Raw genomic sequence first — 24,827 nt, forward strand, 5'->3', positions numbered from 1 at the left:
TGATGAAAGAATAAACCATAGGCACTGGAATTCAAGCCCAAGACCTTTACTTTATTACTTACGGAAGTGGGTTTTTCTGCCATAGCATTTTGGGTGGAGCAGTCTGGTAGAGAGGCTTGCCTCGACTGCCTTTATCCAGGGAGGTATGAAGTACCTTTGCATATTCCATCTTCTGATCCCATGTCCCAGATAAGATAAATTTAGCTGTGTTATTAGCATCAGTTACTACACCTGTCACCTGAAAGATAATCAATTGTTAGCATTATTACACCATATTGTTGTGTCAGTGGAAATACATTGTGTTTTGATTGGGTCCTTTTTTCTCTTTTTTAGCTGTTCCGATCCAGTCGGAACAGCTATTGTTTTCATCGAGATTTTTATTATTTTTATTATTATTATTATTATTATTATTTCATTTTATCACAGCATGCAAAAGAAAGATCTCATTTTCCTTTGTGCCGGTAACTCCTCGAGCCGGGCTACGTCCCGTAGCCTTAGATTTCAAGGGTCTTTCTCAGGATCCTCGCTGTTCCCAAAAGCGCTGCCTTCTGTAACAGATCTACCCTCACATTTGTCCCTATTTCATCTAGATGTTTCCCCAGTGCTTTGCTTATCTCAAAAACAACCCAACCGATTTTCAGACTTTTTTCAGTTATGGGCTCCTTTGGCATTGGGCAATCGCATCGGGTAGGTATGACCCCATGTTGACCTTTATTTCCGGGTCAACCGGAAGTGGGACCTTATCTCAAGAACTGCGCAAACAATGTTCAAGTTCTTTTCAGTTATAGACCCTTTGAGCTCTAAAGATTGAACTTGGATTACCTTGACCCCAAATTGACCTTTACTTCCGGGTCAACCGGAAGTGGGACCATATCTCAAGAACCATGCAACCGATCTTCAGTTTCTTTTCAATTATAGACCCCTTGAACCTTGAAAATTAAAAAGGAACAGCTCTGTGTTTGTTCACAAACACTTGATGTCTAGTTTATTATTGTTTTTTTTAATGAGAAATTGTTCTCACATCACTAGGCAAGCGACCACAAGGTGAGGGCTACAAAAGGATTTGGGCTATTTACCCAAGTCAACTGTCACCAGGGTCACATTGCCACCTACTCCTGGGGCTGAAACAGGGTTACCCCCTTCAACAGTTGGTAAGGATGTAGGCATGGGTATCATCCCCTAGGAGCCTGGCTGGCAGAGGATGCACGACCTTCCCAACTGTTTATTAACCAACTATGGTTATGTGTGCTCAAGATCAGACTGGGTATCAAACCCACACTCTGCTGCTGACAACACCAGAGCTTGTTGGGTCTTAGACCACTTTCCTATTACATGACACGTAAAAGCAGCAAATATCTAATACAAGAGATGAGAATTAAGCCACTGCCAATCATTGACACTATCTACATGTATGCTTCATCTGTTTACAGCCCTGTTAGTTATAGGGAGCCAAAATGCTAGGTGTACAACTACTTCCAAACATAAATCACATCTACTCACTTTTCTAGGAATATCTCCTGAGAAATAACTGTAAGGTTTGTAGTTGATTCTGCAGCACTCTTTTGTGGTATGGTTAACAACCTCACATTCTCCACTCTGTTAAATGGTAAGAAGTACAATGTCATGTATTAATATTACTTGTAAGTAACTTACTCGTAAGTAATGTCCAATCTCATGCATTAATATTACTCGTAAGTAAGTATTTACTTTTGGTGAAGTATTGAGATAAGAAGTGCCTGGCTCTGCAGTTCATGTAGGATTGTAAAGACATGGCTTGAAGATGAGGAAATGATGCTAGAAAACCCTTATTAAAAGAGATAAGTAATTTTCTATCTTTAGGTCTTCAATAAATATACCATGCAAAATTCCATCAAGTAAAGTGAAAACTTTGCTAAGGGAAAACAAATCATGGAATTTGTGCATTCATGTGTGCTGGTGCAAAATTGCAACCTGCACCTGATCTATCCAGACATTGACACTGAAGAAAGCAGATGAATAAATATAAAGGGTATTCCAGATGGCCTGCTTGAGACAGAAATTGGGGGTCACCAGAAGAGACAGACTGGGCAACACGAAAGTTTGAACTGCTTCACTACATCAAATATCTTCCAACTACAATTAGGAAAATAAAACTCAAGTAGTTTGGTCATATTAACAGAATGGGCAGCGATCGATACCCCAAAATCCTCCTAGGACACATTGCAGGTAGCAGAAGATATCATCAGTGACGATATCAAGCGCCTCTGTGAAGAGGCTGACCAGCTGTGGCAGCAGCAGGACACCTAGCAAGGAACAGAGACCTATGGAGACTCATAGTGGTTGGGTTGGGAAGCCATCTCCAGGACCTGCCTTGGGAGGACGGCTATGATGATGAATCAACGATTATGTAATCTAAGGCTACAACTTTGACCCCAAAAGGATAGAAGAGCAGTACATTCATTTATGTACATGTAGTTGATGTGAACCATTGCAACAAATTAGTCTAAAGGTGAGGGTTAAATAAGATGACAAAATATCCCTCCCATGAAATATGCATATTGCCCATCACACATGTCCACTTACACTACTGGTGGGCAAAATGAGGGAACGGTGTGCATTTTGAATGGAGCCTTTCTAGTGCATAACTCTGTGGTGTTTGCCCATCAATAGTGTCTGTATGAATGAGTGAATGTAATTAGAATATTTCATGGGAAGGGCTAATAACAATTCTCTACTAGTTCAACTGATAAGTCTGAAGATAAACCCTAAAAAGTTAGTCGGCAGGACTTTCACAAAATTGACCACCTCAGCCTTCAGGCTAAAATGTCACTACTGATGTTCATATTCCTGTGGTAACTTTGAGCTTTGTATTAAATGTGGTGTATTTCTTTCAACCTACCTGATCCACCCAGAGTTTTCCAACGATGATATTATGCACAGTGGATGTGACTTTCCTGTATGTATAGTAACTGCCAGTTTTCTTGAATTTGATATGTAGAATTCCCTGAGGGAAGACTTGTAGGTATTTGCCTCTGAATTTACTAGCGATAGTAATATCAGTCCATAGTGTCCAATCCTTAGCATCAACATGTATAGCTGCTGCTGGTGGGTGGTGGCTCACCTACACATCATACAAAAACAAACACACAAGTTTTGGACCGTGCTTTACCAACTGATATGCTTTTAAAGAGAGACAGTTACACAGTATTTCGATAAGTGCTTTTGATCTGGTACCCTGTTTCTATTAAGCCCAGGTTTTATCTGTGTTTTGAAGGTTTTTTTGACTGAGCTGCAAGAAATTGAATTCATATGTACATAATGTACATCAGGAATTACCCAGCACACATACATAGACATATACACCTATATCAATGTACAAAGGCATCTTCAAACAGTTCTATTAAACTTGATATTTAGCTGCCATAGTCTAGAGGACTGGAACACACAGTGAATCTGGGTTTTAAAAAGAATATATTTAGAATTTGCTTCAATTCGTTCAATTTTATGTTTGCATTTTAGAGTGGATTCTTATCTGAGTGACCTTTCTAGTCTACTCAATACAAATACTACTGTCAATTGGGTAATTATGTTGTTCACAGCACTGTGCTACAGAACAATGTGTTTGGACCTTTGGCGATGAACGGAAACAAAGCTGCAATGAAGCCTGGGAGTTTTGTGTCTTGAAGAACTGAACCATCAACAATTTACTTTCAAGTTTTTCCTTAAATGGATGAGCAATGGTCGAGTAAAATATTTGCATGAATGATTTTGATTACCACTATTTGTTGGCAGATTATTAATTATCAATGGATGATCTTCTCTACCCAGCAATACTCACATGTGAGATGATGTACATACACATAAAGAAACAGTTGAAGGAAAACACTAATTAAAAGAGCAATACATTCAGCATTTCTGCAAAATAGAAAATGGTGTGGTACAACACCTTGGGCAGGTTACTACTACATTTATGTTAGTAAATAGCAGACGTCTGGTAATGTAAAGGGTAAATGAAACTTGAGTAATGTTCTTACCTGTTCACATAGCGCTCTCCACCCTAAGTCATCCGACCGATCAAACTCATAGGTCTCTCCTAGTAGTGGATTAAATGGCTTAGTATTTCTGACAGCCGTAGATGCATAGGCTCCTATAGTGAAGCCAGCTACATAACACATCTCTTCTACAGTCGTCTTACACTCAGCTGCAGTGTGTAGAATATCAGCATATTCTAAATCCTCAACCAAACGCTGTATCATCGACAGAGGCTCATTGAAATTCACCTGAATCATACCATACCATGTAAGAGATGTTAAACTTGCATCGGGGATAAAGAACATTAATTTTTGTTTTTTCCCCTTACACCGATGTGTGTTAGCACTAGATACTCAGTACTTTCCCCTTACACTGATGTGTGTTAGCACTGTATACTCAGTACTTTCCCCTTACACCGATGTGTGTTAGCACTATATACTCAGTACTTTCCCCTTACACCGATGTGTGTAAGCACTGTATACTCAGTACTTTCCCCTTACACCGATGTGTGTTAGCACAGTATACTCAGTACTTTCCCCTTACACGGATGTGTGTTAGCACTGTATACTCAGTACTTTCCCCTTACACCGATGTGTGTTAGCACTGTATACACAGTACTTTCCCCTTACACCGATGTGTGTAAGCACTGTATATTCAGTACTTTCCCCTTACACCGATGTGTGTTAGCACTGTATACTCAGTACTTTCCCCTTACACCGATGTGTGTTAGCACTGTATACTCAGTACTTTCCCCTTACACCGATGTGTGTTAGCACTGTATTCTCAGTACTTTCCCCTTACACCGATGTGTGTAAGCACAGTATACTCAGTACTTTCCCCTTACACCGATGTGTGTAAGCACTGTATACTCAGTACTTTCCCCTTACACCGATGTGTGTTAGCACTGCATACTCGGTACTTTCCCCTTACACCGATGTGTGCTAGCACTGCATACTCAGTACTTTCCCCTTACACCGATGTGTGTTAGCACTGTATACTCAGTACTTTCCCCTTACACCGATGTGTGTTAGCACTGTATACTCAGTACTTTCCCCTTACACCGATGTGTGTTAGCACTGTATACTCAGTACTTTCCCCTTACACCGATGTGTGTTAGCACTGTATACTCAGTACTTTCCCCTTACACCGATGTGTGTAAGCACTATATACTCAGTACTTTCCCCTTACACCGATGTGTGTTAGCACTGTATACTCAGTACTTTCCCCTTACACCGATGTGTGTTAGCACTGTATACACAGTACTTTCCCCTTACACCGATGTGTGTAAGCACTGGATACTCAGTACTTTCCCCTTACACCGATGTGTGTTAGCACTGTATACTCGGTACTTTCCCCTTACACCGATGTGTGTCAACACTGTAAACTCGGTACTTTCCCCTTACACCGATGTGTGTTAGCACTGTATACTCAGTACTTTCCCCTTACACCGATGTGTGTTAGCACTGTATACTCAGTACTTTCCCCTTACACCGATGTGTGTTAGCACTGTATACTCAGTACTTTCCCCTTACACCGATGTGTGTAAGCACTGTATACTCAGTACTTTCCCTTTACACCGATGTGTGTTAGCACTGTATACTCAGTACTTTCCCCTTACACCGATGTGTGTTAGCACTGTATACACAGTACTTTCCCCTTACACCGATGTGTGTAAGCACTGTATACTCAGTAATTTCCCCTTACACCGATGTGTGTTAGCACTGTATACTCAGTACTTTCCCCTTACACCGATGTGTGTTAGCACTGTATACTCAGTACTTTCCCCTTACACCGATGTGTGTAAGCACTGTATACTCAGTACTTTCCCCTTACACCGATGTGTGTAAGCACTGTATACTCAGTACTTTCCCCTTACACCGATGTGTGTTAGCACTGCATACTCGGTACTTTCCCCTTACACCGATGTGTGTTAGCACTGTATACTCGGTACTTTCCCCTTACACCGATGTGTGTTAGCACTGTATACTCAGTACTTTCCCCTTACACCGATGTGTGTTAGCACTGTATACTCGGTACTTTCCCCTTACACCGATGTGTGTTAGCACTGTATACTCAGTACTTTCCCCTTACACCGATGTGTGTAAGCACTGTATACTCAGTACTTTCCCCTTACACCGATGTGTGTAAGCACTGTATACTCAGTACTTTCCCCTTACACCGATGTGTGTTAGCACTGCATACTCGGTACTTTCCCCTTACACCGATGTGTGTTAGCACTGTATACTCGGTACTTTCCCCTTACACCGATGTGTGTTAGCACTGTATACTCAGTACTTTCCCCTTACACCGATGTGTGTTAGCACTGTATACTCGGTACTTTCCCCTTACACCGATGTGTGTTAGCACTGTATACTCAGTACTTTCCCCTTACACCGATGTGTGTTAGCACTGTATACTCAGTACTTTCCCCTTACACCGATGTGTGTTAGCACTGTATACTCAGTACTTTCCCCTTACACCGATGTGTGTTAGCACTGTATACTCAGTACTTTCCCCTTACACCGATGTGTGTTAGCACTGTATACTCAGTACTTTCCCCTTACACCGATGTGTGGTAGCACTGTATACTCGGTACTTTCCCCTTACACCGATGTGTGTTAGCACTGTACACTCAGTACTTTCCCCTTACACCGATGTGTGTAAGCACTGTATACTCGGTACTTTCCCCTTACACCGATGTGTGTAAGCACTGTACAATCAGTACTTTCCCCTTACACTGATGTGTGTAAGCACTGTATACTCAGTAATTTCCCCTTACACCGATGTGTGTTAGCACTGTATACTCAGTACTTTCCCCTTACACCGATGTGTGTAAGCACTGTATACTCAGTACTTTCCCCTTACACCGATGTGTGTTAGCACTGTATACTCAGTACTTTCCCCTTACACCGATGTGTGTAAGCACTGTATACTCAGTAATTTCCCCTTACACCGATGTGTGTTAGCACTGTATACTCAGTACTTTCCCCTTACACCGATGTGTGTTAGCACTGTATACTCAGTACTTTCCCCTTACACCGATGTGTGTTAGCACTGTATACTCAGTACTTTCCCCTTACACCGATGTGTGTTAGCACTGTATACTCAGTACTTTCCCCTTACACCGATGTGTGGTAGCACTGTATACTCGGTACTTTCCCCTTACACCGATGTGTGTTAGCACTGTACACTCGGTACTTTCCCCTTACACCGATGTGTGTAAGCACTGTATACTCGGTACTTTCCCCTTACACCGATGTGTGTTAGCACTGTATACTCAGTACTTTCCCCTTACACCGATGTGTGGTAGCACTGTATACTCAGTACTTTCCCCTTACACTGATGTGTGTTAGCACTGTATACTCAGTACTTTCCCCTTACACTGATGTGTGGTAGCACTGTATACTCAGTACTTTCCCCTTACACCGATGTGTGGTAGCACTGTATACTCGGTACTTTCCCCCGAGTCCTGTGAAAAAAAAATTAGCATACCACACCAGAAGTGAAATCAGCCATATTTTGAGAAATCAAAGTTTGATCTTATAATAACAACATTGGGCATATTAGGAAAGCTAATGAAGGCATCCACAGTGTTATTATTGAAGTTCATAAAGCAAATGGCTTTCTGTAAACAATCTTATTGGGTAATGCACTGTTGCATATTTAGGGGTTTTCAGACTTCCTGTATTTAGTGTATAGTTTGCCAATCTTTTTACTGACGCTCATAAAACCAAAAAGGATGACACACTATTTTCCTATTTTTGGTTACATTGTTTACACTGGGAGGACAGGAACATGGTTGCATCTACTAGCAACATGGGCCATAAGTTTTGACAAAGGTTCACTTACTGGTACAGGGATCTTAGACAACTCCTTTCCGATGCAATTCTTGATAATACTCCATAAGTTGAGTCCAGCAATGGGCTTGGTAGGAATTGTTTTCCTTCTTTGTCGACCACCGCCACGCTTTCTCCAATGATCATCAGGCTGGAAGCACAGGAAAAAAAAGTTATTTTCTGACCACATTGTGTGAAAAACAAAAACAACAGCATGTGCCAGTTGCCCCAAGTACAGGAAGGAAGCAAAGATAACAACAAATCTGCAGCAAGGTAGACGACTAATGTAAATATATAGAAATAGAGTTTTGCATATAATTTGAAGTTGCATGATGGTCTTTAAAACCTACATTTTAAGTAATAGCGTGTCTTGTTCTTGTACTTCTACTTACATCTTTAGCACTGTGTTTGTCTTGCATCATGTCATCATCAGTACCCGACTGTTCCCCTGCCCTACTCTCTCCTTCACTGCTGGCAATACTGTTACCACTAATGTCACTGCCGGTACGTCTGCAATCATTCAGCCAAACAACAAACACATCACAAGAAATCGTATCAAACTACAACTTATATCAACCTTACCAAACATGCATGGAACAATCATCACAGTTTATTTGCATACATGTGGTGGTTTTGTATAACGGGTTCAGTACTGACACAATACAAATTTTTAACTACAAATAAGATTGGACACAATGTTGATTTTGTATTTATTGTACATGATGATCCGATCTTCTCGCAGTTATTAATTTCAATGTTCCAAAGATAAATCAACATCAGTAATGAAAAGAACCTTGTCATGTAATGACAGTGATTTGAACAGCATGATGCATACTCACTTGTGACCTTTGACACTTGCAGCAAGTTGAACTGATGTGAAGTCTTCTGTAGCGTCGTAAAACTCGTTATCTTCCTCCTCGTCCTCTGCATCTGTGCCTGTCATATAGAAAAGATTACCCACGTTAATTATGTCATCTTAAGACAATCAAGTCAGCCAATTAGTTCAAATTACTGAAAGAGGATTCAGTATGTCAGTATGCTTTCAAATCATTCAAAAACTTGGTCCACATTCATATACTACATTGTATTAACATATGTTTACAGGTTTGACAAGCTTGAATGTAAACAGTACACATGTAAATAATGAATAAATTTGTTTGGAATCTTTGACTGTCAGACTGCATTCATGGTTCAAAGAAAAATCACAAACAGCCCAATTTGAATAATTATTAAGCTAACTTAAATTTGTCTCAATATTGTATTAATATTTAACACAAAAGAAGAGCTGCTGAAAGTAAAATAAAATGAGATGACATAATCCACAAGACTATATAGGGTTGGTATCTAAAAATAAAATTCTGGAGCAGAAGTTTTATGCAAGACCAGAGTCAACATGAGAACAAACATTTATCTGACACTGTTGTTATACAATAAACGGTTCGTATTTGAACAAGAAATAAGAGAACCTTCTGTACCTTGATACAGAATCAACAAATATTTATCAGGATGAAAGTCAACAATTTAACGTTTATTTGTTAAAGATATTACACAGTGAGGTATTCTTATTTGATTGAAAAAAAACCCAGACTGCTGGACTTACACTGTCATGAGTTTAGGCCAAATAAATTTTAAAAAACAATTGATCGTCCCCGTATCGTTTTTCTAAAACTATTTATTAGTTTTCGGTTTTTGTTTTAAAACAACATTTTTAAAAGTTTTTGTTTTGTTTTTTCTCTCCATATTTTCAAAAGGAGACTACAACCGTACCAGTAGCGTTACATCTTTGCTAAAATCTCTCCAGGTGGACACCTTGGAGAGCAGACAGAAAGCTGCACGACTCTCAATGCTTCATAAAGTCCACTGTAGCAGGCTGCCATCCAGGCAGGAAAGTTCCTGAAACCAGTCAAGACAGAATCACAGCAAGGCCTACCAACTATACTCGGGAAACAAAGACTACTTCAATATTCATACCAAACACACTACTGGTATACATAGCCACCAGACATCATATCCTGTCACGTAAAATAAGACCTTTAAAGGGGCCGTTACAACCTGGCTCAGCAAGTAATACTGCGCACAACCAATCTTCTCGTGCAAAGAATATTTATCCCGATCCAGATCCATAAATGACCAATGGTAGGAATGATGTATCCCGGTATACATAACTTTTCTTGTTACCCGACTTTGCTTGACCTAATGCGTTGTATTATAACATGTCATTGGTTCTAGATTAATAAACAAACTCTGCTCCTCCATTATCAAGTGGAAGTGTACCCGGTATCTACTACCGAGCTACCCATAATGTATGCTTACATTAAATATCTTCAAGATCGAGAGTCGAATTCTCACAGATATATGACTCACCATTTAGCATTTTTACCATAGGGTATAGCCTTTGTCGTCCATGTCAGTCTACTATACCACATACATTTTTGTACATCATGCACTTTACAAAGCGATCTTTGGAATTGTCATGGGTGTAGTATATATTGTACAGTAAGCAAAACCATCACATACATTTGTAATAAAAAGATTGCGCAATAATGCCAAAAGTAGAATGTATGAGATTTAGTAAAGCAAACATCATTGTTTTATGTATAGCTCGCCTCGTGTATTGAAGGTTGAGCCTTTAAAACTAGTTTGTCAACTTCCAACTAGCACCTTTGCAGTCCATCCTTAAACAAGGTAATAATAGAGCCTAAAAAGGCACCATACAATACCAAGGTCAAAATTGTAATAAAGTAACTTTTTAAAACATTTGTACACACATTGCAAAGTGTATGAACAATGTACATGTATAATGGCCTACATGCCTACACACAACAAGTGATACATGTGTAGGAGGCATTACAACTTCAGTCACAGTTTGACATAAGTTTGACATCCATGCTGTCACAAATAATTGAAGATTATCAATAATTGTTTGCTATAGTTTCGTTATGGAAACTTACCATTAGGGGAGGCCATGTTAGCATCATTTCCCAAGAATATAGAGTCCAGCATTAGAATGTGCTTTACATTAGTATTTCAAGGTGCTGTCTTAATGTTAACACTACATGTGGTACATGTACACATCATGTACAGTGTAAGTAGGTCATGTATAGACTTGACATCCAACGCATGCCATATTCAGCACAGCAGTACCATGGTGTTTAGTTGGCAATGTAAGAGTGATCATACACGGTGATACAGTGATCATTTGGACTATGACCTAGGTATTTGGCAATCCTACAAATTGCATTGTTCTACTATACTATGGAAGTCCTAATCAAATCTTGTTCCCAGTCCCATGTCGGCACGCTTTGTACAAACAACATTTGTTTTTGCGAGTTTCAGAATGTCCAAAATCACCACTAACCCAGAATCAGCTGCATTAAAGCTTGTAAAATTTGTTACACAAAATATAGATTGTTAAGCCTAAAACTGTGACAAGGTCCAGGTTGTTACAGGTCCTCTGCAATATTGCAAAACAATTTAATAATACAATATTTTCTTCATAGGTCTATACAATACCTCAAATTTAAAGCTTTGTTCCCTAAACATAATTTCCTTACAGTACAAGTCTCAAAATTCCAACCAGACTACTGAGTTCAGAAATAATAGATCCTAGCCCAACATTATTTAAGAGAATAAAAGGAAGATTAACGTCACCATTACAACTTGTAGTACTGACCATGAAGTAACAACCACAAGGGAGAGTGCAATTCAACATGAGTGGTGTTGACACTCTAATTCATGCTCGTTCTTCATGAGAAAGATTATTGTGTGAAAGACACCGGTTTGTTATGCATCTTGCACATCCACACACATTCTCAAACGTTCTCACACATAGTTCACTTCCTTAGAGAAGTATAAGGATAAGGACACTTGGATCGAACATGTAGACAAAAATGCAGCTTTGTAAATAGCGTTCATGAAGAAACATTAAGTTGAATTTTATTCCCATTTTTCACTAAGTTAATACCCTTGACTCCATCACAGAGCAGGGAGTCCACTTTGGAAAGGTAAGAATTACAATAAAGTGCCAGGGAAAAGTACAATTTTGACAGGGTAAGTTTGGTGTACACGTGTAGTACCTTCAACATGCTCAGCGGAGAGACTTTCTGTTTCAAATGACTTACATTATCTGATCAGTAAACAGAACACTTTTTATTCACATACCTCATGAAGATTGGAAGTAAAACTACACAATATCAATTGTTCACATTGTACATTGTATGTATTACATGTATACGAGTATGCATGTATGTTTTACATACACTCTACATTAAATGTACAACCCGAAAAACGTTAACAGGCAGTAGCATAAAAATAATTTGAATGAGTCATACAGACCTACAATTTCTTGGTCTAGGCAGTATGCAAATGTGCAGCTGGTTTTACCTGATACTTGAAGAACATCTGTGAATGAATTCTGAGCAAGAAGTAGTAATTACCTCAGCATCCTCCAACTGTGTGATAAACCACTAATGCCATGTCAACTATTGATCCTCAGCACTAATATGTTCACTCATATTAAGATCTAGTCCCCCTAAGTAGGCATCCAGAAAGCTGCCTCCATGGGCTATGATTAAATCAATCGCTTGGTTTGAGATTTCTACAGCATCCCTCAAAACCTAGTCAATCATCCAAGCACGAGGGCAGTGGGTTGAGTGATAACAGCCCCACATAAGGAAGCCAGGATGTCATAGCACTGGTAATGAAGATGAGTCCCTGTAAATAGCCAGTGGTCTCTACAGTCTTTAATTAGATTGTGGAATCAGTGTTTTTCCAATCCATTGCCTTGTTCCACAGTACTGACGTCAAAGTGGCCTACTACTGACCAACTCATATTATTACAAGGTTTGAGCTCAGTCAGACTTATTATATACAGTCATATCATGTACATTGTAATAACATTATGCACCCTAGGGTATTCTCTCTTGATAAATTATGCATTCAAAAAGTTTAGTGACTTTTTTTGTTTACAATATTGTATAAGTCTCCATCTAAAGGCCATCCTGTCAAAGAAAGTACATCGCATCCTGAAAAAGCGCACTCAAAGTATTTCCAAAGGAAACCACAGTATGACTCCAATGGGGTCATTCCAACTCAAATATTGACAAACTATAGTTTTACACACTTACCTGCTTTGGAATCACATTTAAATTAAACTACCAAAATTAAGCTCAATTCTTCACTTCAGTCATAAAGAACTGTCACATTGTTTTCAATGTTGTAAATTTGTTTATTAATTAATTCATAAACACATTCACCATTTCATTAAAGAAAATTCAGAAAAGATAGACTATAAGCGCTGTGTAAAAACCACTACTGAGGTTTTCAGGCTTGTGATAATGCTCATTTTAAGTCAACAGATTTGCCTGTTTGTAAAAATGCGAAAAATCACTGTGCCAGTGCTGAAATTCAAAGAAAAAATTCAAATCTTGATTTATCACTTTCAGAAAATGCAAAATGGCAAACCTACATAGTACATGATCCGTCAGTCATCCTAATTAGCATTCAAACATGTGTTAGGTTCTAAAACTTGCTGTGTGTATCGGCACTCCGATATCAAACTCTGTTGTTTCGAACTACTCTGTGCCACAGGGGTCGGAACATGGCCTGCAGTGGTTTACACGGTTATTTACACATTCTGAAATTTAACCTGAACTACCATGTGTATGCAGGCGACACTCAGCTATACATCACGTTCAAATCTTCTCAAAAAAACGCCAATGCATCTATTGCAAGACTTGAGAAATGCATCCAAGAGATTCGACGTATGACACAACAAAACTTCCTGAAATTGAATAAGACAGAGTTCCTTCTATTTGGGTCACTCCAACAGTTAAAAAAGGTTTCAGTGCCTTACATATCAATAGGTGATGCTCAGATAGCTCCCTCGCTGCAAGCTTTGAACTTAAGGACTATTTTTGATTCATCAATAACACTTCAACCACACTCATATCAATAACATGGTTCGTCTGCCATCATATCACAAAAGGAATATTGGTAAGTTTCGCAAGTACTTGGACGAAAGTGCCACTGAAAAGGTCATTCATGCATTTGTTACTTCTCGCCTTGACAACGACAATGCTCTTCTCTACATTCTTCCTAACAACCAGATTTCCCATCTTCAACGGCCAAAACACAGCTACCCAAATCTTGTCACTGTCTAGAAAATCCTGTTCTATCACCCCCATTCTGAAACTACACTGGCTCCCTACCTCTCAACACATCATCTTCAAGCTGATGCTCATTGTCCACAAAGCACTTAATTGCAAGGCTCCCCACAATATTTCTGAACTACATAAAGTTTACACTCCATCAAGAAATCTTCAATCAAGTTCCATGCTTCTCCTCATTGAACCCAAGTCTCGACACTCATGGGGTGACAGGTCTTTTTTTTCAGCTGGGCCATGCATCTGGAACTCTCTACCACTTAATCTTAGATCTTGTCTTTGTACCACAAAATTCAAATCTCTTCTCATAACTTATCTTACACTGTATGTCACAGGTTTTTAAGGACTAATTTCCTTATGTCGGTTTTTCTTTCATTTTGTTTTTGTTTTACTGCGCCTTGAACACCCAGTAAGGTGGATATATGCGCATTACAATTCTTTTTTATTATTATTATTATTAAGAAAACTATACATTACACTAAATGGGACACTGAAAAAGCACAGTGAATAAATAACGGTGCGATCTCGCATAAACGAGGACTGTCGGGAATCGATGTGTGTGATCGTGTGAATGTTTGTCATGAAATCGCATACAACCTTTGGGATAATAATAATAATAATAATAATAATAATAATGGACACTTAATAAAGCGCCGGTATCCGCCGCAAGCGGCGCTCATGGCGCTACTCTACAAAGGAACAACAAGCAATGAAAGTAGCAAACAGCAAAATAAGAAAATAAACTTAACAAAAAGCTTCTCTATGAAAATGAGTTTTTAAACTGTTCTTGAATGTGTTGAGTGATTTGGAGAGTTTTACAGTGTCCGGGAGGGAGTTCCAAAGCTTTGGTGCTGCACTCTGAAAACTTCTCTCCCCCCATACATGTTTAGTTGTTTTTTCCTGGAGGAGTTTGTGTTTTGTAGACCGTAAGCCACAATGTCCTGGGGTGTATATCTGCACAAGATCACTTAAATATGCTGGGGCATCACCTTGCAAGATCTTGAAAATAATGAGGCACAGTTTATATTTAACCCTTTGTTGGATGGGGAGCCAGTGCAAGCCGGCTAGCACTGGTGTGATGTGTTCCGTTTTCTTGGTGAAAGTGATCATCCTTGCTGCAATATTCTGTAATCGTTGAAGGCGAGAGAGTTGCGTATGATGAAGGCATGGACAATGGTTTCAGCAGCTTCCCTTGTGAGGTGATTGCGTATCCTGCCAATGTTCCTGATTGACATGAAAACAGACTTAGATGTTGCTGTCACCTGGCTTTCCATTGTCATAGCTTGATCAAACATCACACAGTTTCGAACAGTAGTGGAGGGCTTTATGTAAGCATCACCAACTCGAACATGCTCAATATTCACTTTCATTGTTTGCCGTTTGGAACCCAGAATTATGAATTCAGTTTTTGCGTCATTAAGTTTGAGGAAGTTATGATTCATCCATGTTCCGACATAGTCGATGCAGTGTTCGATTCTCTGAAGAGTGGAGTTAACGTCTGCCTGTAAAGGTTTCACTGGTATGTAGATCTGAGTATCATCTGCGTATAAATGATAGTTCAGGTTATACCGACGAATGATGTCCCCGAGTGGCAAAGTATAGATTGGGAATAGTCCAGGTCCAACACACGAACCTTGAGGTAGTCCACAATTCAATGTAGCTGCATCGGAGATGTCGTTATTAATGCAGACTGCTTGTGTTCTTCCAGCTAAGTATGATTTTAGCCAATCCAGAGCCACACCACGGATACCGATACGGTTTTCAAGACGCTGAAGCAGCTTATGGTTGTCCACGGTGTCGAAAGCCGCCGAAAGATCGAGCAACACCATAAGCACTATCTGTCCATTATCCATGGTGTGTAGCACATCATTCTGTACTTTCAGAAGGGCGGTTTCTGTGCTATGAAAAGCACGGTAGGCTGACTGGTAGTCCTCACATAGGTTATGTTGATGTAAAAAGGGTACCAGCCGTGCCAGAACTACACGTTCTAGCGTTTTACCAAGAAATGACAAGTTAGAAACCGGTCGGTAGTTCTTAAACACATTCCGATCAAGATTCTCCTTCTTTATGAGAGGACGAATGTGTGCAACTTTCAGGATGTCCGGGAAAATGCCAGTTTCTAATGAAGTGTTGACTATCTTTGTTATGACAGGTACTATAGCATCGGTAGATTTCTTAAGGAGTGAAGTAGGGATCGGATCCAGTTTACATGATGTTGTTGGAGCATTGCGTATGATGGCAAGAACCTCCTCTTCAGTTGTAGGTGCAAAACATGACAAATGATGAAGCGCTGTTATAGGTTCGTCATATGCCAAATCATCAAAGACTACGAAGCTATCACGGATTGTCTTTATTTTGTCAGTGAAAAAATTGCAGAGCTGATTCGCAAGGTGAAGATCGGAAGTAGCGTCTGGAAGAGGAGATACTTGAGAACGATGAAGAAGATCAACAGCAAGTTTGAATATACGCTTTTGATCCTTAGCATGCTCTATAAACAGATCACTGTAGTATTTACTTTTTGCTTTTCGAATCAAAGTATTTACTTTCTGCTTCTGTTGAGTGTACTGCTGGCGATCAATTTCTAAATGAGTCCGTCTCCATGTATGTTCCAATTGCCGACGCTTCTTTTTCTCCTCAAAGATTTCAGGGTTATACCAGGAGGTATTTGGTCGAACCTTTAGAATCCGTGTCTTTGCTGGCGCATGTTTATCAAGTGTTTTACTAAGAACATCTGTGTAGTGTCCTGCTAGATCAGAAAACTGGCGCCCAAAACGATGGTTGTTGGTTCTCGGGTCTTGTGTGAAAAGGGCTTTAGGTGAAGACCCATGGTCACTCTTGTCAACTGTTCTTCAAAATTACATCAGGCTCCGAGTACACACTAATGCATCATATAACTTATGCAAGTAATAAGCTTGGGGGATACCTTGATATTATCGAATATCGTGATACTAATTTGGAAACGATTTCGATATCAGATCGATTTGGTTTTAATCGTAATATCAATATATCGCGATATCGATTAAATATTGCGATGTATTTCCAAGCCGAGACCTCTTGCACAACATAGGTTTGGAGTAAAACCAGAAGAATAGGTCATTAGAACACCTCTCTTATGCTACCTGTGTCTTCTACAACTTTCACCGGGAGTTTGAAAACTGATGATGTCAAATTTAATTACTCGCAATTATATTGAATATCGCGATATATTGTAAACGATATATCGTGAATAAAATTAATCGATATCGCCCAAGCTTAGTAAGTAAGGCAACACAGAGTGAGATAGGAACAAGCAATCTGTACAAAAAAAATTCCAGTTCACTTATTGCACTGTTCTAACTCCGCATTTTGTACTTTTTAAAGTTTATGCAGTTTTTTTGTCACACATGCGCTCATGGAATACAGAAACATCTTTGTCCAATATCCAACTTGGCTTTTGGACTCATTGGGTATGGGATGCAGACAATGTATATATTCCACTCAAGGTTGTGTGTAACTAATAGAGTAAGAGTAGAGTGAAACTGGGCTGGCTTACCTTTACTGCTTTTTGTATCGTGACGTCCTTTATCTCTACAAGCTTGTTCCAAGGAGTTGTGTTGTTTGGCCAATGTCTCAATGGTGTCTTCTAGACGTAGTCTTTGGTCTCGTTCATACTGTAATGTTTTCTGCCACTTCCGTCCCTGTGCCTGTGCAATCTCTAAGTACTCGCCACACGCCTATAGTCAATACCAAATGCTAGCATCATCAAATCAATTCAAAGCTTTTAATTTCATATGTAACTAATCATTACAACTAATACAAAGTGCTGGAAGGATAAAACAATATACACTGGTTGGTTGGTTTCATAGTACGCTCGCAAACGTATCAGTCCATCTGTCACTGTTATTCATCTACAGTACTTATGATGTGCAATCAAAAGGGTTATTATACATGTGTAACTTCTATAAACATTAAGAACCCTGTAGTTTTTAGCAAAAAAGATGAAGGAGTTATAAATGCTATTTTGGGGTTTTATACAATCAGTTTTGTTTTATAAGTTGACTCACCGAAGTCCTGCCTGACTAATTATTGTTAGCTAAAATATGACTATTTGTATTGCACATTTATTATTTAAGGGACTACATACATGTTCATGTAGGTGTACTGGTCAATCTGTTCTTTTTTTCATTCACCATCATTACAGCCATATTAGAGTCAAGTGTGCTGGAGTGAAACTAGTTATGAATTTGTGGATTTAGCTTCTAAATCAAGAATCCATACATTCAAATTCAAGTTTGATACAAAAACACTATTATCAAGATTACAATAACTGGGGTTTTCTATGCAATATTGGTGCTCCACCAACATTTTCAGTGCTATACATAGAAGTTTCACCCTCCATATATGTTGCTACAAGTACAGTTGGTAACTACACCACAGCTATATATGTAGTGTAGAGACCAAGGGAAAAAGCTATGTTGGATCATTTGGGTATACAACCTATAATCAGGTCAATTGACATCATCAAAAGAGTGACATACAATTGTAACCTGTAGGCCTATGTACTTCCTTCAAGAAAGGTTTGTGCGCAGATCAAGAAGACTGTGAACAGCATTTCTATGAACTTATAATACATACGAAAGGGGCACATCTCAAAACTTGTTCAACCGCTAATTTGTACAATTACTTAAATTGTACAAATTAGTCTGATAAAAAAATGTAAAAATTCCCTTTGATTGATTGATTGACATTTTTGTTTATAAAGGTGAATGTTTTTTCTACATGTATTTCCATAGCAACTGTAAACAGTTTGAGTTCGCTCTGGGTTAAATTGGTGAAAGGACAGATTCTGCTGCCAAAAGAGGATAACACGAAAAAGCCAATATCTTGGGCTTATTTATCATTTACATTGGGGTCCTAAAAATACACATTTTGTACTTGAGATGTTAACTGCACATTGTGCACCAACGAATGTATACTTGTAGATAACTTGAGATTACCACTTCACCAGGGAAACATTGCCTATTAACAGGTACACACATGTATGTACATGTATAACACATTGAGGGAACACATTCAGTTCCATGTAGGGCCTACCACCATAACCAACTTAATCCCTGAGGAAACTTCTTGTCACTATTTAGCTACTGTATCAGTCATAAATTATAGCCTACAGTGCATGATAAAAAAAAGTGATTATCACTGACACATGAATCAAGCACTGTCATGAAATAGAAAAATAATACAAACATTCACCTCATGCCGAGTGAGATACACTCAAGTCACACAACCACAACCTCACAAGAGAGCACAGGAAAGAAAGGCAGCTACATAAACAGTGTAGCTCTACAAAGCTTTACAACTTGACAATTGTTAGGAAAGTACATAATGGCAGTGGCACTTTACTGTACATCTATGCAGGGAAGTTGGTACACTAATCGCCCACTAATCAATATAACATCCTGTAAGCCACTCCTGTTCAACTTGATCAATATCCACTAACACCATGGAGGTAGAAATATGCTAACACCAAACACATCCCTTTGATGAGCCATTTCCAACTAAGGGCTTAGACAATCATCAGACCACAAGAGGGCAGCCTTCCTTAACTGCATTCCCAATTGGACCATAGATGAACATGTAACAAAGTGTGTACTGATCCATCCAAGCTATTGAGGGCAGTATGCAATCTCAGTAATGACACAGTTACAGCATTCTTTAACCCTTTCCCTGGCCTCCTCTTCCAACTTGATTTGATTATATGGTAAATTAACCCTTTCAAAGCACTCACACACTATTAAACATCTACAGAGTCATTTACTCTGCAACACAACAAGGAAGTTCTCCAGATATTCTGTGGTACCTACAAATCCTCAGATAGTTTTTGTTGTGATTATTTTCTTCTGTTACAAGTTTTGATTACATGTTCTTGGGGTGAAATTAATCTTTGAATGGTTTGCACACTTGTATGATTTGCTTTACCAAATTGAAGATATCGAAGTTGGGAACACAAGTCAGATCAACTTGATTTAGCAAAACATTGTTACATGTAGTCATTTGTGGTTCCCTTGTTCACAACATATTGTTTTTACGTCCCTCAAACAAATTTCTTTTTCAAAAGTAATTGAAAACAGTCATAACATATCTTTGGAAAAAAACGAGTACCTTTTTGACCAAATAGCTATCTTCTTCACATAAAACTCTCTGTAAAATCCTTTCAAATAATTGTATTCCGTGTTTAAAAACACCCATAAGTTTATCTGAGTGTCACCATTACTGTGTACATTGGACGTAAAATAGATTGTACAAATGATCTGTACCAAGGTTCGAAATTAGCGGTCGCCCGGTTGCCAAATGCGAGTAAAAATAGTGGCGGGCGAGTCAAAACTCTTCCTCACACGCTTGCCGGACGAGTCAAATAATTGGTCCTTTTCACATTTAAATGAGAGTACAGCGGGAAATTCCCAAAGAAAGCTTCCACTAAAGCTATTAAAATATTAAGTTTGACAAGACTAGATATTTGCTAGTTTTAATTTAGCCGCGATCGGGATCTGAATTTTGTGTATTGCAGGCTAGTGAAAAAACCTGCTGGCAATCAAAATTTTTGGTTGACTCACCCAGCGGGCGATTGAAAAAAACGTTAAGGGAAACCCTGCGTACAAAGAGAAAAACTACTTGCTGTGTCGAACGTGATTCAATAAAAGGACTTCTGTTCTTTGAAATTTTTGGGACAATGAACCCAGTCATGACAGCAAGACACTTATTGCCTTGTCTTTTGGGTGAAAGTTGTTTGGATGGGACGTAAAGCCGTTGGTCCAACGTGTTGTGTTATCCATGTAAAAAAAACCAGTGCACTTATCAACAAAAAAAAAGGGTTTGCCCTGTTGTTTCTGGCTGTGGCTGCTGTATGCGCCGTAGCACCCTGTAAACTCTTATAAAAAGGTGCTAAATAAATGGGTCTCAAATTTCATCACTGCAATAACCTATCTTTCTGTATACTAAGCGCTTTAAGTACCTTGATGGTAGATAAACGCGCTATATTTACAGTAAGACTTCAAAATTATTGTTTTTATTAATGTGCTTTTTTTAGACTAATTGTCATCTTGAGAACATGCTCTACTCTAAGGGCTGTAACTACGAAAGGCCTTTATATTTATACTAGTGTAGTATATAGACGTGGATAAATCCAAGTTACACGCGTCTTTCTAAACACCTGAATTAAACAAGTCTTACGCAATACCTTAAATAGTTGCTTAGTTATCCTTGTGTAACTAGCTAGTTACACGAGGATGGGACAGTCTAAACCTATTGACCGAGGTCCCTATTGTTAAATACATTGTAATGTAGATAAAGGATTGCGCAACAACATGAACATATGATAGGCATCAGTGTAGAGAAATCTTCAGCAGGTCGTTACTTCGATACTCTACAGCCATGGCTGATTAAAAGCAACAATTGCACTGCTGACGAAAGGATGGCTCTCGTTGAGACCATGAGGAACTTCATTTCCATTAGTGGTGACAAAAGATGTGACACTAAAGCCAACCAGAAAAAAGGTGACGCCTGGAAAGCTATCACTTCAGAAATGTCCATCTCGTTTCCTGACTGTAAAAACCGATCTGCAAAGGTCTACAAATAGTCAGTGTGAACAAAATTAAATTTTTGTTCGAAAATGTGGATTGGTGGGTCAAGGAAATAACTGCAAATCGAAAATCATTTGTTACCAAAAGGAAAAAAATAAAATAAAAATCAACATAAAAAATAAATAAATAAAAAATACCCAGCTGGCCAAGATCGTCAATTTAATTCCTGATTAAACTACAAAAGTGTTTGTTTGTTTGTTTGTTTGTTTGTTTGTTTGTTTGTTTGTTTGTTTGTTTGTTTAAACCATCAGGAAAAGCCATTAACAAGGTGTTCTTCCTCATACTCTTCTAAGGGATTCACCTTGTCCCTAAAAACTCTTGGTGAACGCTGGTGTTGGCGACCATGACGACTTTCTTGTTCGTCATCCTCCTCTTGTGAAATTAAGAAGATTTGGAGCCCATCCATCCTGTCCATCTTTCTACCTTTCTGTGTACATATCTGGCTTCTAAATGGCTCAGAATACTCACTAAACAACCCCCGTACCATGTTTAAGAATTGCTATTGTTTGTTTCATAAACACATGTTAAACTCTAATGGTCATTTAAACGCGGCTAACTAAAAGCAAGCTTTGTAGTACCTGTTTGAAGTTAGACACGAGGTTTATACAGTGACTACTCATTTAATACGCATCTAATGGGTTAAATGGCTTTCGTAGTTACGGCCCATAGGTTCTGCTCAACATGTTTAAGGCCATATCGCGCGATGGTCACGCAAGGAAATCTTGATGCACGATCCTAAAAAACATGGTTAATAGTCATCGCTGAGGCCTAAAAACTGTGTCTTTTTTTGATCGCGCATCAAGATTTCCATCGCCCGACCATTGCGCAACCATCATGCGACCGACTAGAACTCTATAACTTTAGGGTGATAATAGAGTTTGTAAAATTGGCCACTGAACAACTATGTAAATGTGCTTGACATCAGAGTGGTCATACAATGCGGTCAACAGCAACTATGTAAATGTGCTTGACATCAGAGTGGTCATACAATGTGGTCAACAGCAACTATGTAAATGTGCTTGACATCAGAGTGGTCATACCATGCAGTCAACAGCAACTATGTAAATGAGCTTGACATCAGAGTGGTCATACAATGCGGTCAACAGCAATTTTTCAAACTTAAAACAATTTGGCAACAAAAGAGAGTGATGGATAGTGGGCTTTTCATATAATAGAATGTATTTAAAATGCACTACAGAGAAACTAAAGGAAGCTGTAAAGAAGTATTTCAAAACTGCTTTACTCTTATTTCAACCATGCATTGCCTGGCTTGGAGCCTGAGTGTACTTACATTAATCATAGCATTGGATGTTATCCTAAACAGTGTTGCTCTCTCATTGATACCCTTGAGTTTACTGATAGCTTCTGTAGGATCATGAATTACTTCCAGGTCACTCAGTGCACGTTGTAATGCTGTTCCATGCTTAGTGATTAGTTCATTGCAGATTCCAAGATCTTCTAGTTTACTGGTAAGGATATGTAGAGTTGCTTGCAGCTCAGTGCGATCTACATCTGTTGGTAGCTCCTCTTCATCATCTTCGAAATTAAAACAAAATCAGACATATTCACACTATGATCGGGAACATTGAATAATCGTAACCCTAACTTTAGTGAGCTCAGTATTGCAGAGCCAAACCAAACATGGGCCAAGCTACTCTGAATACAAACAATCCAAGTGTTAGGCAATTGATAAACCAATGGGGCATGCTCATCCAAACAAAATTAACTGTTGACAGGTACATGTATACATTCACATGAAATACCAGCCAAAATTGCATGTGCTCCATGGGTACATTTGTTATCATTTGTCTCAGGCCTGGAATTTCATCTTTGAGACGGGAAGACAGTTTTCATTTTGCAAAGGGCACTTCCATTGGAAAATCTTATAAAGTTTATGTGAAACTTTTGAAGGGGCACCAAGGCCAAGACCAGGGGCAACAAAAGCCACTGCATTCATGTAAATCAAAGGCTGGGACCATGTAGACTTTGCACAAACTTGAGCAAAATTTTTTGTCTGAACAACTCCTAGAAACTGGGCTGACATATCCTACCTGAATCTTCTTCCATCATTTGAATAGCTCTGGCTTTGGCTAATTCCAGCGATGTGACCCATCGTTGTCTCTCTACCTCAGAGCTAGCTTTTAGATGGAAGGTCTGAGTGCCACTGGAGATAACAAAGTTGCAAGAGTCTTCTGTATCAATGTAGGCTCCTGACAGATTAATGGTACCACGACAAGTGTGAGCCATCTCTGCCTGGTTTCTGAATAAATAATGATATGATTACAATTAATTCCTTCTGCTTTAAAAATACAGTGCTATACAAAGACAGTGTTGTTATCACAACTATTAGGCAGACTTAGACATATTGCAATTTTACATCTTGGCTTTATTTTGCAGATAAAGCCATTATACACTTTCGGAATAGAAAAAAAAAGTTCACAGATTTACAAATAACACACAGGGTTTACAGGAAGTAATGGCGAAAGACTTCTCTTGAAATACTATTCCATGAACTGCTTAACTTTTTGAAAAAGCATTGAAACAATTATCAATTCTCGATATTGAGAACTACAAATTTATTTGAAACATATGTCATGACAGACAGAGGGGTTATTGGATACCAGCCACAAACGCCATCTACACTTTCATTCACATAAAGAGGCAATAGTGGCAAGTCATAGTGCATAGTTGACACTTTCCAATGTCTCCCATGTTGACAAATTTACTAGTTTATGTTGTAATACAAAACAGAAATTGTTTTTAAAGGCATACTGAACAAGTATTAGCCACTCCCAGCATTGTGATAAAGAACGTTTTTTTACGAACAAGGGTTAAAAAACTAATAAATTAATTCAACTTTTATCACACTTTCACATAAACTCAGTCTAATGGTGGAACTTGATGGTGATATGGATTCTGAAATGAATGATAAAGATGGAACTGTTCCAAGATGGGCAGCTCCATGATATCTTGAGGGAAGCTCATCCCAGTCTTTTATGGTACGAGGAAAGAAGCTGTATTTAAAGAAATCTGACAGGTCTGATACTCCACAGAGACAACATGGCAATTGCCTCGGACCTTGACATTGCTTTGGTGCCCTTAAAATGTAGAAAATTACAGTTAGAAGTTTACAATTTCATCATAGGTCGGCCTTTACCAAGGAGAAAATGCCTTGGCACCTTTGGTCTTTAAAAACC

The 24,827-nt window shown here is 38.8% G+C and overlaps 1 protein-coding gene across 1 annotated transcript in view; it reads right to left on the bottom strand.

Moving 5' to 3' along the window:
• LOC117289976 (oxysterol-binding protein 1-like) overlaps positions 1-24,827 on the bottom strand; it is a 31,474-nt gene that overhangs the window by 1,584 nt on the left and 5,063 nt on the right. The window contains exons 2-11 of the mRNA XM_033771180.1: positions 23,682-23,890; positions 22,922-23,166; positions 17,544-17,724; positions 8,687-8,783; positions 8,240-8,357; positions 7,861-7,998; positions 4,014-4,259; positions 2,879-3,100; positions 1,501-1,596; positions 63-238 (exon numbers count right to left, since the gene is read on the bottom strand). Coding sequence (XP_033627071.1) covers positions 63-238; positions 1,501-1,596; positions 2,879-3,100; positions 4,014-4,259; positions 7,861-7,998; positions 8,240-8,357; positions 8,687-8,783; positions 17,544-17,724; positions 22,922-23,166; positions 23,682-23,890 — 1,728 coding nt within the window. The remainder of the gene's footprint in view (positions 1-62; positions 239-1,500; positions 1,597-2,878; positions 3,101-4,013; positions 4,260-7,860; positions 7,999-8,239; positions 8,358-8,686; positions 8,784-17,543; positions 17,725-22,921; positions 23,167-23,681; positions 23,891-24,827) is intronic.

The sequence above is a fragment of the Asterias rubens genome, chromosome 5, assembly GCF_902459465.1.
Source record: "Asterias rubens chromosome 5, eAstRub1.3, whole genome shotgun sequence".
In the NCBI taxonomy this organism is placed as follows: Eukaryota; Metazoa; Echinodermata; class Asteroidea; order Forcipulatida; family Asteriidae; genus Asterias; species Asterias rubens.